General features: G+C 29.6%; 1 protein-coding gene and 1 long non-coding RNA gene across 5 annotated transcripts; both read left to right on the forward strand.

Annotated features, from left to right (window-relative positions):
- The first annotated feature begins 1,448 nt into the window (after positions 1 to 1,448).
- LOC111717214 (uncharacterized) lies at positions 1,449 to 3,988 on the forward strand. Of its 4 annotated transcripts, XR_002768716.1 has the most exons (7): positions 1,449 to 1,572; positions 1,931 to 1,992; positions 2,241 to 2,309; positions 2,514 to 2,582; positions 2,673 to 2,850; positions 3,604 to 3,639; positions 3,890 to 3,988. It is a non-coding gene; the product is annotated as an uncharacterized LOC111717214 (long non-coding RNA). The 4 variants fall into 4 exon arrangements; XR_002768714.1 differs by lacking the exon at positions 2,673 to 2,850 and having other exon boundaries at positions 1,451 to 1,572; XR_002768715.1 differs by lacking the exons at positions 2,673 to 2,850; positions 3,604 to 3,639 and having other exon boundaries at positions 1,452 to 1,577.
- Positions 3,989 to 5,137: 1,149 nt separating this feature from the next.
- LOC111717215 (exopolyphosphatase PRUNE1) lies at positions 5,138 to 13,861 on the forward strand. Its single transcript, XM_023492732.1, has 15 exons — positions 5,138 to 5,243; positions 5,669 to 5,729; positions 6,702 to 6,787; positions 7,202 to 7,254; positions 7,350 to 7,396; positions 7,634 to 7,687; positions 7,791 to 7,860; positions 8,608 to 8,664; positions 9,041 to 9,075; positions 9,200 to 9,255; positions 9,352 to 9,408; positions 10,590 to 10,700; positions 11,326 to 11,382; positions 13,176 to 13,257; positions 13,451 to 13,861. The coding sequence occupies exons 1-15, from the start codon at positions 5,199 to 5,201 to the stop codon at positions 13,657 to 13,659; spliced, it is 1,080 nt and encodes a 359-aa protein (XP_023348500.1). The 5' UTR covers positions 5,138 to 5,198; the 3' UTR covers positions 13,660 to 13,861.
- The last annotated feature ends 1,256 nt before the right edge of the window (positions 13,862 to 15,117 follow it).

Raw genomic sequence — 15,117 nt, forward strand, 5'->3', positions numbered from 1 at the left:
TACTTAATTTGTTTAGGAAACTGAACATTAACACTTACTATGTTAAGAAAACTAAACAATAACACTAAATATGTTTAGAAAACTAAACAATAACACTAAAAATATTAAGAAAACTAAACAATAACACTAAATATGTTACGGAAACTAAACAATAACACTAAATATGTTTATGAAACTAAACAATAACGCTAAATATGTTTAGAAAACTGAACAATAACGCTAAATATGTTTAGGAAACTAAACAATAACACTAAGTATGTTTAGGAAACTGAACATTAACACTAAATATGTTTAGAAAACTGAACATTAATACTCAAAATGTTTAGGAAACTAACCAATAATACCATGAATATGTTTAGAAAACTCAACGTTAACACTTAATATTTTTAGGAAACTGAACATAAACACTCAAAATGTAAAGAAAACTGAACAATAACACTAAATATGTTTAGGAAACTAAACAAAGATACTGAATATATTTAGGAAACTGAACATTAATACTTAATATGTTTAGAAAACTGAACATTAACACTCAATATGTTTAGAAAACTAAACATTAACACTCAATATGTTTAGAAAACTGAACAATAACACTCAATATGTTTAAGAAACTGAACATTAACACTTAATATGTTTAGAAAACTGAACATTAACACTCAAAATGTAAAGAAAACTGAACAATAACACTAAATATGTTTAGGAAACTAAACAAAGATACTGAATATATTTAGGAAACTGAACATTAACACTCAATATGTTTAGAAAACTGAACATTAACACTCAATATGTTTAGAAAACTAAACATTAACACTCAATATGTTTAGAAAACTGAACAATAACACTAAATATGTTTAGGAAACTAAACAATAACATTAAATATGTTTAGAAAACTGAACAATAATACTAAATATGTATAGGAAACTAAACAATAACACTAAATATGTTTAGAAAACTGAACATTAACACTAAATATGTTTAGGAAACTGAACATTAACACTAAATATGTTTAGGAAACTAAACAATAACACTAAATATGTTTAGGAAACGAAACAATAACACTAAATATGTTTAGAAAACTAACCAACAATACTGAATATGTTTAGGAAACTGAACAATAACACTAAATATGGTTAGGAAACTGAACATTAACACTTAATATGTTAAGAAAACTAAACAATAACACTTAATATGTTTAGGAAACTGAACAATAACACTAAATATGTTTAGAAAACTAACCAACAATACTGAATATATTTAGGAAACTGAACAATAACACTAAATATGGTTAGGAAACTGAACAATAACACTTAATATGTTAAGAAAACTAAACAATAACACTTAATATGTTTAGGAAACTGAACAATAACACTAAATATGTTTAGGAAACTGAACATTAACACTTAATATGTTTAGGAAACTGAACATTAACACTTAATATGTTTAGGAAACTGAATAATAACACTGAATAGTGAATATGTTTAGGAAACTGAACATTTACTGCCCTGTTATAAGGAATATATTCCCTGTCCTAACACTCAATATGGTTGCTCAGCATCTTTACAACGTCAGAATGTAAGGTTTGAAACTTAGAATGTATATTTAATTTGAATTCACTATTTAATTAGGATTTTCCTTTAATAAATCAAAACCATTTAAACTTTTAACATATCAAAGAAAAAGTCTTAATAAAATGATGATTGTTGTTTTTGTTATTTTTATTTTCTTTAGTTTTGTTATTCTTATTGTTATTGTTATCATGATTAAATTATCATAATTATCTTATCGTTAGAAGTACATACATTTTTAAAAGTTTGATTGATGTCAATAAATTATTTCATTTTAGTTAAGATAAATAAGTCAGAATTTGTGTTGTTTTAATGAAAATATAGGAGATTTATTAATTTAATATTTATTTGAAAAATGGTTATAGGTTCCCTCGCACCTGCCTACCTGCCCGGCAAATATTATTGCTTCCACTCAAGAATGGAACAGGTCAGGAACTTTACAGCTGTATGTATGGTGGTTCAACTGTATACTTTACAAACTTTACAAACGATACGGCTGTAAACAAGTATATCTTCTTGTACATTGTACGCGTCTGTTTTTAAAGCTCCTAGACAAAATCCATTTGATTTGTGTAACTAAATGTTCTCAAAATTGATGATATTTTGGCTAACACTATTTTGTATTTAATGAAAAATTACAATATTTACATCACTGATATTGTATATTTTGTACAGGTCTCCAATATCCTGTAAAGAGAGATGTTGTACTCTTCCTTTCCAGTTAAAGAACCCTCAAGCTGCCAGGTGAACAATTTAAACGATTAAAAACATTCAGAATTTTAGAATTTTGGCGAGGTAAAAATGTTCGCCCTGTTTTTTCACTCTGAATTCTCGTTTTACAATCTGTAGGGGGAGGGGGTGNAATTCTCGTTTTACAATATGCAGGGGCCGGGGGGTGCACCCCCCTCTTTTTACAACATGTAAGAGCATTTTAAAAATTTTGTTCAGAGGAGATGTTGACCTTGAACTAGCTTTAAGAGATGAAAGACTAGGTGGAGAGTTGTTTGAAGTTCCCAGGTATCCATACACCATGGAGCAGATAAGTTAAAAACTAGATTCAAATTTAAGAGATGAAAGACTAGGTCGAGAGTTGTTTAAAGTTCCCAGGTATCCATACACCATGGAGCAGATAAGTTAAAAACTAGATTCAAATTGAAGAGATGAAAGACTAGGAGAGAGTGTTTAAAGTTCCCAGGTATCCATACACCATGGAGCAGATAAGTTAAAAACTAGATTCAAATAGAAGAGATGAAAGACTAGGTGGAGAGTTGTTTAAAGTTCCCAGGTATCTATACACCATAGAGCAGATAAGTTAAAAACTAGATTCAAATTGAAGAGATGAAAGACTAGCTGGAGAGTTCTGATAAATTGAGTTTAATCCTAATTAGGCTTACTTTAAATCTCCCAGGATTCAAACAAAAAATATTAGTCTGCAAAAAAACTTTATTTGAAGATAAGAACAATTTTATTTGATGTTTTGGTTGAATTCTAAAAGTATCATTTTCCTCCACTAAATACTTCCAAATGTATATTTCTCTGTTAACAAGACAGAAGAAGAAGGCAATATTCGTGCGATATTACTGGTGCAACTTAGTGCCCTTGTATCTCCTCAAGTTTTGATTTTACGCATGACAAATTTATCCAGGTGTTCATTACAAATTAAAAGCTTTTTTGGTTCTTCTCAATTCTCTCAATAGCGCCTCAAAATGCAATAAGATGAGTTATGACTGAAAACATATGAAATATAATTTTAAACTTGTGTGTATTTCTGATGTACTTTTTGATTGATAAAGATTTGTTTTTATTGTAGTTATTATTCAGAATTCAATAACTTTTTAAAATTTTGATAAAGTGACTTAAAACAAACATTCTGTAAAAAAAATCCAGCGTAATTTCAAAATTCAAATTTAATAAACTTTGATAATACTTGACGATAGACAACTTCTGAAAATAATTTGAATTACACACTCAAGAAGTCTTAGCCTATTTATTGTAGTTCTCTTCAAAACTTTGATTAAATTATGGATTCTGAATTTAGGATCTAAGAAGAGATCAATGGGAGAATCATTGTAAGGTGAACACTGAGTACATTCCCTTTTATTCTTATTAATCTTATTCATTTGTCGTGTCTGCACTCTGCAGCTGTTCAATGAGACAGTCAATGTAAATTTAAGAAAACTTTAAGATAATCGATTCACAATGGTATTGGTAACCTTGAAACTTTTACCAACACGAGATTGGTTGCATTGTAAGAAATAAAACCCAAGTTTTTTTTTTAAGGTTCATTACAAACTTTTTTTTTAAGTTGAAGATAATTATTTTAGAATGTGCATAATGATATTCACGGTGGACTGAACAACTGGTTGGTTGCTAGATGTCCTCTTTCTGCATATGGCTGTGGGTTTTCATACTCTAGACTGTATCCAGGTAAAGACCTTAGACAATGATATGTGTGTGGTATTTTTTCCACACACATATCGAANACGTTTTCAGAATCGTTTTTTTAAATCAATAAAAAACGACGTCAAAAAATATAGTTTAAATTCTATAGTAAACTAATTAGATGGTTAGGAACATATTTCTCAAAAGAAATATGTCAAAAATCAATGTTAGAATAAATTATTTCCTTTTTCTTCACTATATTGAATTTCTTATTTTCTATGAATTTTTCGCAAATATCTACAAATCTGCAGAATATCTTTTTGAATTATGATATGATATGAAATCTAATAATTGAAAAAGATTACTTATTTTTGATGAAAATAGTTAATTTTTATTTTCTCAACCTGTTCCGAAAAAACTAATTAGTTTACTGAAGAATTTTTTTTACATTTTTTGTCGTCGCTATTTAATAATTTTTTTAAAACCGATTCTGAAAACGTGCCCACCCAAATTCATGATTTTGAACGTCCACTTTGCTCTTGAACTCAGTATTTATACATCGTAGAACCGTTTTATATGTTTCAAATGAATCCTAAAAAATTGGTCCACAATACAACATACTCAGTTCAGCTACCATACATTTCCGGTCACTGTCTGTAAGTCTTACCGTGTCTAACTGATTATATATGTTGTTTTTGCAGTAGAAATGCTGTTCTGTTGACAAACCATACTTGAAAATTATTAGTATTCAAAACTATAAACGTTGATATCTAATTCATACTTTATCAGACAACGTTATTAAGGGTACTGTGGTAAATCAGGGTCGCTTGAAATAGCACTTACAGTGCCTTGAAACTACCATTTGTCATTGTTTTTTAATCTAAAGTAAACTTAAATACCAAATATTGCCTTGTGACTTGTCACCATTGTAAGATTAGCGTAAAGAAAAATGCAAAAATATTTTTTAGATGTGATACAAGATATTTAATAAATTGATGCTATGTGAAAGATATACTAATAAATTGGTGCTATGTGAAAGATATATTAATAAATTGATTTTATGTGATTTTGTTTGTTTTATTCGAAGATCCTAAACTAGTAAGACAAATTGCGTTTTATCATTTGAAAAGTTAAGAAGAGATCTTGCAGTCTTAACTTTCTATAGAATCCATTAAATAAAGATTTAGTAGTAAATTTCGGAATAAAGTTCTAAAATTAATTTGATAATGTTTCAGATAGTTATCCATTAAAATGATAAAGTGGGTTAAGTCTTTACGTTCAGAACTTAAGAGACCGGTAAGTATATCTTAGATTGAATACAAGGATCAGCTGAAATATTTTCTGTAAATGAAAATCCACCAAATTAATAAAAAATAAATTCTCTAATTTTTACGGTTAATCTTTTGACAAATTCAGGATTAACCAGAAATAAATATAACGATCTCAAAGATTAATGTGAACCTTTGTATTTAATTAAGCTTGTAAATGGCTATATATCAAATAATCTGAAAAAGAAAGAAATAAGTTTGAAGCTGCATGCAAGGAACAATACATTTAAGAATAAAGAATAAATAGATTCTGTACAGTCTGCTCTGAACTCGCATCCTTTGTGGGCTACCCTGTATCATTTCCGTCTCACGCAATGTTTTCTTTTAGTTAAAAAGCTAAATTATGTAACATGTTCAATATTTTGATTTAGTCATTATAAGGTTGTTTTTTAGAGTTTTCTAACTGAAGAAGTTAGCGTAGTTCTGGGGAATGAAGCTTGTGATCTTGACTCAGGTTCGATACATTTTTTAAATACTACAGTGGTAGGCAATTATATTGAGACAATAAAGACGACTTTTTTATTTAAGTTTTGACTGTTAACAAGCTTTTTTTTAATTACTATTTTACATGTAATCAAAGAGAAGCTTTTTTAATTGAAAACTTCTATTGACTCCTATGTTTTTGATATGTTATCAAATTGAAATCGAAAGTAGTCTTCATTGTATTGATATAATCGCTTACCATTGTAGCTTAGGAACGCAGGCTTACCTGGAAACTATATTTTCTCTGTAAAAGTCAAACCACTCAAGTTAGAATTAGAATGGACATACATATACATACATGCAGGGAGGGGTGGTTACCTGGTAACACTTGTGTTATTGGGAATTCATAATAGATACAGACAAACAGAGATTACTACTTTATATTACTAGCTTGGAAACCCAGCTTTAACAGGAAACTTTACTTTAACTAATAAAGTGAACCCACTAAACTTAATATCATTATACTTAGCTAAGAACATTCCTGTAATTGTGTACCCACTCACATCGAACTACCTGAACAAGCCATTATTTTTTCGAATAAATTAAATCTTTATTTGGGAGAATTTTTGCGAGTCACCCTAATTGTATCTTATGTCTTTTGTCTTATGATCGGACATACTAAAAACAACAGAGATTGATTACTTAATATATCTAAGCAAAAAAGTTACTTCATCTCAAATGCCGCGTCTTCCACTCAAATTATCACCAAATGGAAATGCCAAATTTTAACCCTGGAAAAAATGTGTGCTAAAAAAACTAACAATAACCATCCAAAATAAACGCGTTTTCTGGTACGTTATCCATTTTTTATTTAGGATAAAATTTTGTAAAGTTTAATAAAAGAAAACTTTAACAGAACACAGTTTCGAAATGTTGGAAGTTTTATTTCAAGTTCTTAAAGAACAAACCAAAACAACATGAAATATGCCCTGTCTTTTTTCAGGAGTTTCTGCCCTCGTTCTTGCTTTTCACATGCAGTCAGCTGATCTTGAAAAACCGGTTCTACCGGTTCTTAACATTCCATCCAAGGTAAAGAAAATGGGATGGTGTATTTTTCAACCTACGCAAATCCGGCTCCACTTCTGACCTACGCCAAATCCTCTATATTACACATCCACTAGCACTATATTACACATCCACAAGCACTATATTACACATCTACTAGCACGTGGTTTTACAGCTGCTTTATGGATTTCCAGCCGCAGCTCCCGGCCCCCTAGCATGTCCTAGCCGCAGCGCTCGGCCTAGAAATTGTCTTAACCTAACCTAACCCTAAAATAATACAAAAATAAACAGACGGCGTAGGTCCGATATTGCAGTAGGTCGGAAAGTTAATAGGTCAGAAGTTCAGTAGGGGGATGTTGTGTATAGACAATGTAATATTACTAGACAATGGTCACGTCGCTCGTTAATAATTCAATGATTTTATTCTTAATATTTCAGGACTACAGTCTGAAAACTGAATTGGTTTACATCATTGACAATCTAGATTTAAGGAAAATTTCTTATAGTTAAATAGTTTAAATGCAAAAAAAATGTTTGAAAAAAATATTTATTTTTTTATAACAAAAAGAATGTACCTTCCTTGCAGTCAAGAGGATCTTCTGTTTAGAGACAGCTTTTGTCTAAAATCTTTAGGAAAACTTTGAATTTTAAATTGTTAAACTTTGTCAAAAAAGTCTTGCCTTTAGTAACTCGAAATTATTTTCTTTTTTTGCAAAATTAGATCAAGTATAAAACTAGATCAAGTATAAAACTAGATCAAGAATAAAACTAGATTAAGTATAAATGTTTGCAATTTTAGAAAATTTCACCAAAAAATAAAACCTTAAGTTAAAAAAAAATCAAATATAAAATTCAATGTTTTTTCTTCAGAAGGGTTACGTTTGGTTTTAGTTGATCATAACATTCTTCCCGCTGAAGACTCAGGTTACATTCTGCTTAAAAATAAACTGTAATTGTGAATCGTTTCGTGAAAAGTTTTGGGTCGTGGAGACTTTATTATTATTAGGTCTAATTGTATTGATTGTAGAACTAGAGAGTAGAGTTGTTGCAGTTCTTGATCATCATCAACAAGAGAGGGAGGAGACATCTAGTGTCAGGTAAGTACACTGTACATTGGTCTTTACAATAAAGCGGAATACAATGTGATGTCTCGTTATGTACAATAAACAGATTAAAAAGTAACACAATCTGTTATAAGTTATATACAGTGGTCAACCGAATATAGTGGAATATAATCTGTTATTAATATTTTATAGTGGTCACCCAAATATAGAAGGAATATAATTTGATAGTACGTACATTGTACAGTGGTCTCCCGAATATTGTGGAATACTATCTGGTATCAGCGTACAGTGGGATAAAGTGGAATACAGTCAGATGGCATGTATTGCCACGAAGATAAAGTGAAATACACTCAGGTATTAGATACGTAAACAGTGGTCCCCAGAATATATTGGAATACACTCTGATAACTGTATTACAGTGGGTACTAGTATATAGTGAAGTACAATCTGGTGTCAGGTATTTACAGTGGTCCCCAGAATGAACTTGAATAGGAAGACGACATAAAATAAAAGTGGAATGTTTTTACCGCTTTAACGTCTTGTCAAACAGATTATATAAAACTTTATCAGTAGAAAATACAGAAAATCAAAATTAAGAACTCGTTATTCTNTAAATCATTATAATTATTATTTATAGATCAGATTAATAAATCATTATTATTATTATTTATAGATCAGATTAATAAATCATTATAATTATTATTTATAGATCAGATTAATAAATCATTATTATTATTATTTATAGATCAGATTAATAAATCATTATTATTATTATTTCAGCTTAAAAGTTGAAACCGTTGGTTCATGTGCTAGTTTGGTAGCAGAGAAAATATTTAGGTAAACACATAAGAATGTTAAAAATCTGAAAATAATCATTTTTTATTGATTAATGTATATCTCTGTACTCATTTTTATCTTTAAAAACAAAACATAGATAATTAGGGTAGAGTGAGAACTAGAAAACTGAGGAATACGAAGAGAACATTATAGCAAAACCAAACTGTATTTTATGTTGTTACAAAGCAACTAGTTTTACTATTAGCTTATTAAATCACTTTATTTAAATGGACCATTTTCCAATGCACAATGTATTTGGCTCAAGTTGTTTGGACTATTTATAGTCATAATTTGAGTATAAAAGTCGTCTTCCTGATCCAGGGTTTTCTGGTTCTCAGTGTATCTATATAAATTTATTAATTCAAAAATGTTTCAGTGAGAATCCTGATTTTTCTGACCCCGTCGCACTAGGTAAGAAAAAAAAGTTATTTTTTTTAAAACTCATTAGAGAAATAATTGTTATAAGGTAGGTGTAGAGGGATTTTTTCAGTTATCATGTCTTTGAAACATTTGTTAATCAATAACTTTTTTTTAGGACTTCTCCTAGATGCAATTCTGCTGGATACGGTGGGCCTTAAACCTGAAGCTCATGTAAATATATTTTTAATTTCATAAACTTAAATTCTACATATTGCATGTGTCGTTTAATCCTTTAATGCTTTTCATAGAATTATTTTTGATGTTTAGAAAGTGACAGGCAAGGATGTAAAAATGTCGGACAGAATCCAGTCTGTGATAGGAAAGGTATTTAATATTACAATTTACTCCTTTGCTCATGGGGGTGGGGACTAGGGGGCTTTTCGTGAAGCACTAGATGGCAGGCGGATGATTTGCATAGTCGTGATGAAAGAAAAGGAGTGAATAAAGAACTAAACCTTGCAAGCTTTTTAAAGTTCTTATAACAACGGTATTGAAAGTATAAATAGAATTGTATTTTACAGCCTGTAAAATTACTATGAACAGGTGGACGCTACTTCTTGGTTTAGTGTAATAGGTTGATGCTACGGCTAGGTTTAATGTTTATAATGAATAAGTTGATGCTACGGCTAGGTTTAATGTTAACAATGAATAGGTTGACACTACGGCTAGGTATACAATGAATAGGTTGATGCTACGGCTAGGTTTAATGTTAACAATGAATAGGTTGACACTACGGCTAGGTGTAAAATGATTAGGTTGATGCTACGGCTAGGTTTAATTTTAACCATGAATAGGTTGATTTTACGGCTAGGTTTACAATGAATAGGTTGATGCTATAGCTAGGTTTAATTTTAACAATGAATAGGTTGATGCTACGGCTAGGTTTAATGTTAACAATGAATAGGTTGATGCTATGGCTTTGTTTACAATGAATAGGTTGATGCTATGGCTAGGTTTAATTTTAACAATGAATAGGTTGATGCTACGGCTAGGTTTAATGTTAACAATGAATAGGTTGATGCTATGGCTTGGTTTAAAATGAATGTTGATGCTATGGCTAGGTTTAATTTTAACAATGAATAGGTTGATGCTATGGCTTGGTTTAATGTTAATAATAAATAGGTTGATGCTACGGATTTGTTTAATTTTAACAATGAATAGGTTGATGCTATGACTAGGTTTAATGTTAACAATGAATAGGTTAATTCTACGGCTAGGTTTACAATGAATAGGTTGATGCTATGGCTAGGTTTAATTTCAACAATGAATAGGTTGATGCTATGGCTAGGTTTAATTTTAACAATGAATAGGTTGATGCTATGGCTAGGTTTAATGTTAATAATGAATAGGTTGATGCTATGGCTAGGTTTAATGTTAATAATACATAGGTTGATGCTATAACTTGGTTTAATGTTAATAATGAATAGGTTGATGCTATGGCTAGGTTTAATGTTAACAATGAATAGGTTGATGCTACGGCTAGGTTTAATGTTAATAATAAACAGGTTGATGCTATGGCTAGGTTTAATGAGCTATGGTCTGCAAAAACTAGATTTGATCATCTCACCCCTCATCAACTTCTCAGGAGAGACCTCAAGCTGATAACTACAGACAAGGTGCAGTAAACAAATGAGTTTCAAAACTAAGATAAAACAATTTTAACATTTGATTCACTGAAATCTAGAGAACTCAGAAAGTTAGTCATCAAATTTTTTGACAGCCTCGAGTTTAAAGTGTCGCAACGCCTTGTCCTTAAGTTTTACCCCACCAATTCACTTAACATTTTTGTAACCCTAGAAATACATTCTCTAATTGCACAGCGCTTTTTTCTAGCTAAAATTTAAAATAAGTAACTGACAAAATACTGCTCGACTTTTGCGTCAGAGCGTGGTTATCTTGGTTTGTAGCAGATTGTGAATGGATAATTCTTAAACCTATTTATTATTGGTATGGGTAGTATTAGAATCATCGTCATTATCATCGATATCTATAATTACTCTTAATATTTTAAATTTAAAAATGAAAATAACAAATTTATTATAAAATACAAGTTTTGCTTCTAAGTTAAAGACTGAACATTTAATTGAATGAAATACTATGATTACTAAACTGAAATTAGATATTTGTTAATAATTTTTTTTGAAGTGTAACCAATAAAACAAATAAAAAGAACCGCTATAAATTGAGATTGTGTGAATATTTCCAACCATTTCCAATATCTGAACATTTGCTAAAATTAAGGTTCGGATTGGAATAAGCTCTGTTCCTCTCCTCCTAGCCAACTTTATGCAGCTCAAGGTAGAACATTTCTTCTTTCAATTTTCTACTTTTCAACTTTTATAACAACGTTTTTACTTTCATAACAACCTTTTAACTTTTATAACGTTTAACTTGTATAACAACGTTTTAACTTTTATAACAACATTTTTACTTTCATAACAACGTTTTAACTTTTATATCAATGTTTTAACTTTTATAACAACGCTTTAACGGTAACAACGGTAACTATTGAAACAACGTTTTAACTATTAAAACAACGTTCTAACTGTTAAAACAGCGTTAGCGTTTTAACTTTTATAACAATGTTTTACCTTTAACAATAACGTTTTAATTTTAATAACAACGTTTTAACATCGATAACAACGTTTTAACTATTAAAACAACGTTTTTACTATTAAAACGTTTAACTTTAATAACAATGTTTTAGCTTTAAAAACAACGTTTTAATTTTAATAACAACGTTTTAACTTTGATAACATTGTTTTAACTTTAATAACAGCGTTTTAACTTTAATTTCAACGTTTTAACTTTTATAACAACTATTTTACTGTTGTGACCACGTTTAAACTTTAATATCAACGTTTTAACTACAACGTTTTAACTATTAAAACAACGTTATAACTATTAAAACATCGTTTTAAGTTTTATAACAATGTTTTAGCTTAAAAAACAACGTTTAAACTTTAATAAAAACGTCTTAACTTTTATATCAACGTTTCAACTTTAAGAACAACATTTTAACTTTTATAACGAAGTCTCAAGCTCAAATTTTCTCAAATTTTGAAATGCTTACAATATAAAAATGTAAAAATGTAAAAATTCAGAAGGATCTTTAGAAGGATCTTTAAGGGACTGTACACCTGATTTCAAGTGACCCTCAATTTACAAAGTGGCACGTCCAATTCACAACGGTCCCTCTCAACTTCAATCTGCAGAAAAGTCATGAGAAAGATATTGTATTTAATTCTGACAATTCTCTTTATTTCTTCTACATAAATCCACATATGAAATCGCTTTAATAGAAAACCCAAATTTGAAATTAAGCTTGAAAACCAGTCCAAAGTTGAAAGGGTACCGTTGTGAATCGAGGGTCACTTTTAATTACATCTACAGCAGCTTTAATTAAAGAACCAAATTTGAATTTTGTCGCTAGCTAAGTTTATATTTTAAAAGTATGTAAGACTTGTGGCATATATCTATATATCCTGAGTTGAAATTTCTATCTTTTAATAGTCAGCAATAGTTTGCTTTCACATAAATTTCTATTCCTTTTATCAGAAAACATAATATCTTTTCTTTTTACAATCTGAGTTATTTGACACGATTTTTTATCAATTTCTCGAGACAGGAACATCATAAAGAACTCCTAAAATGCTTAGGTTTCAGCCTATACCCCCTTTCATTTTTAACTTCACAGTCCCCTAAAAGCAGAAATTATTTTAACTCTCCGCATATTCAAAAGTTTTCAGCTAAACTAATTTTTTTGCAATGCTTTTAAAGGTTTTTGCTTTTACTATTATATATTACTATTATGTGATAACCAGACCGCTGTGAAAAGTTTGTCGTATTTCTTCTTTTAATCTAGAATTGAATTGTTCACATGAGTCCAATAGTTGCATAATACGAACCAGTATCGTACTGAATACACATCTATTTGTACCAGTCTGTCTAGCGTAACCAGTGTGTAGAGGACTCAGTGCGTTTTATGCTACAAATTTAGGCTCTCTGGAGCTCATTTTTTAATAAACTTTATTAAATTTAATTTAAACTGTTTTCTAGTTACCACTGTATGTTGATTCATCAAATTTTAGAATTGTAAAGATGATCTCACCTTGTTTAAGAAAGAAGAAGATTTAACAGTTGTCATAGTGATGGGATACTTAGTTACTGAAGGTAACATTGGCTAAAGGCTTCCTTAGTGTTTTCCTTTTCTATTTTTTTTTAATGTAAACTTGTTTCTTTATCAAATAAACCCAATTGACTAAATTACCATTAAAAGACCCAAAACCTTTAACCTTCAGATCGTTATATTCACATTTTAAGAACGTCATTAGTTGACTACCCTGTACATGTGAACATTCCGCAGGTGTTGTAGAGCGAGATATTCTGATCCAAGGAGAAGAGGCAACCAGAGATCTGATCGCTACTGCGCTCCAACATCCTGACTCCACCCTGGGATTACAGGCGGATTCCAGTCATACAGAGTTTGGAAAATATTACAAGCAAGGGAATACAGCAGCGTCCAGAAAATTTATTTTGCCTTACGTGAAGAAATTAACAAGTAGTTTGAATTAACTGGGATGAATTTATAGGTGCATTGAAATAAAATAATAATCAATTATTTTATGTAATACCGCTAAAATTGTGATGAAAATCTTATATGAGAGTTCTCTATGTTTTTACAGAAACTAATCTAAAATTGCTTTATTTAGTTTTTTAGATAGTTTAAAGTAATCATTTTTTATATTATAAAATGTAAATAAATGTGAAAAATAAATGTCAAAAACTGCTTTCATCTGGCCTAAGAATGTTCCCTGGATCGAACAAGGGACAACATATTGTCAATTTAAACAATAATCTAAAATGTTTCCTGAATGTGTTGGCACATTTCCCCCCTATAAAGTTGTTAAGATTATAGTTCATTGAATTCACGAAATTGACCGAAATATGAAACTATTGTGCAAAAATACAAGCACTCAAAATTTCTTTTTTATGATTGCTTTTTAATAAAAATATTTAGATCTTTTCACCACGTGTCTTAAAAGTGTCTTCTTAAAAAAGTAAAAAAAATAATCTTTTTTCTTCTTACTTTTAAATTCATTCAGCGCATCACGTTTTTGTAATTATTAATTCACCAGTACAAACAAATTATTTTTTTCAACATTTGTGACAATGGGTGTAAAAAATCTGCCTTGAAGCACTAAATTTAAAAACGTTAAAATTATAAAAATCTGTTAATCTGTTGAACCAATTATAGTTAGACATCTAACAGCCGTTTTTTTCTGCATCCTCTTAGACCCAAAAATTCATTTATTTTCCCCCATTTATCAAAGATAACATTGAAAAAGTCGACAGCTGGGAACAAAGATGATGGGGTGCACTTAATAAACATTCCCGTTTTCTGAGACTTTTTGGCAGCGCCTATAATCAATTAAGAAAAAATCCTGGAATATAATGCTCTGGACTTTATTTCCTCCGACTTTTTTGTCCTAGGTCTTAAGAAAAATGAGACTTTTACCAAAGTTTTTATTTCCAGAATTTTTCCCCTGTGACTTATACTTCCATTTTAGTTCCTATTAATTAGTTAAGGTTAAAATAGGAAATGCAGTAGTGTATTTCCTATTTTCTAAAAAATGTTCTGAATTTTCCTTTCAACTGAATGTCCTGTAAATGAAGTTTCTATCCAATGAAATGTCCTAAATTCGAAGTTTCCCTTCAATGAAATGTCTTGTATAGAGTTTCCTTCCAAAGAATTTCTTTGTATATTTTTCATCCTGATAAAACTTGTCTTGTAATGTATATGTAGTTTCCTTCCAACAAAATGTTCTGTATGTATGAAGATTCCTTTCAATTATATGTTCTTTAATTACTTAAAGTTTTCTTCCAATTCAGTGTCCTGAAAATGAAATTTTATTTAATAAAATGACTATTTGGCATTTTTTTAATAAAAATATTTAGATCTTTTCACCACGTGTCTTAAAAGTGTCTTCTTAAAAAAGTAAAAAAAATAATCTTTTTTCTTCTTACTTTTAA

Source organism: Eurytemora carolleeae, unplaced genomic scaffold (genome assembly GCF_000591075.1).
Source record: "Eurytemora carolleeae unplaced genomic scaffold, Eaff_2.0 scaffold2426, whole genome shotgun sequence".
NCBI classification, from domain to species: Eukaryota; Metazoa; Arthropoda; class Copepoda; order Calanoida; family Temoridae; genus Eurytemora; species Eurytemora carolleeae.

Excerpts from the sequence above, each read along its gene's own strand:
- LOC111717215 (XM_023492732.1), top strand. The coding sequence starts at position 5,199 with ATGATAAAGTGGGTTAAGTCTTTACGTTCAGAACTTAAGAGACCG. Across the intron at positions 7,255-7,349 it reads ATTGACAATCTAGATTTAAG|TCAAGAGGATCTTCTGTTTA; the intron begins GAAAATTTCTTA and ends CCTTCCTTGCAG. Across the intron at positions 10,701-11,325 it reads AGCTGATAACTACAGACAAG|GTTCGGATTGGAATAAGCTC; the intron begins GTGCAGTAAACA and ends GCTAAAATTAAG.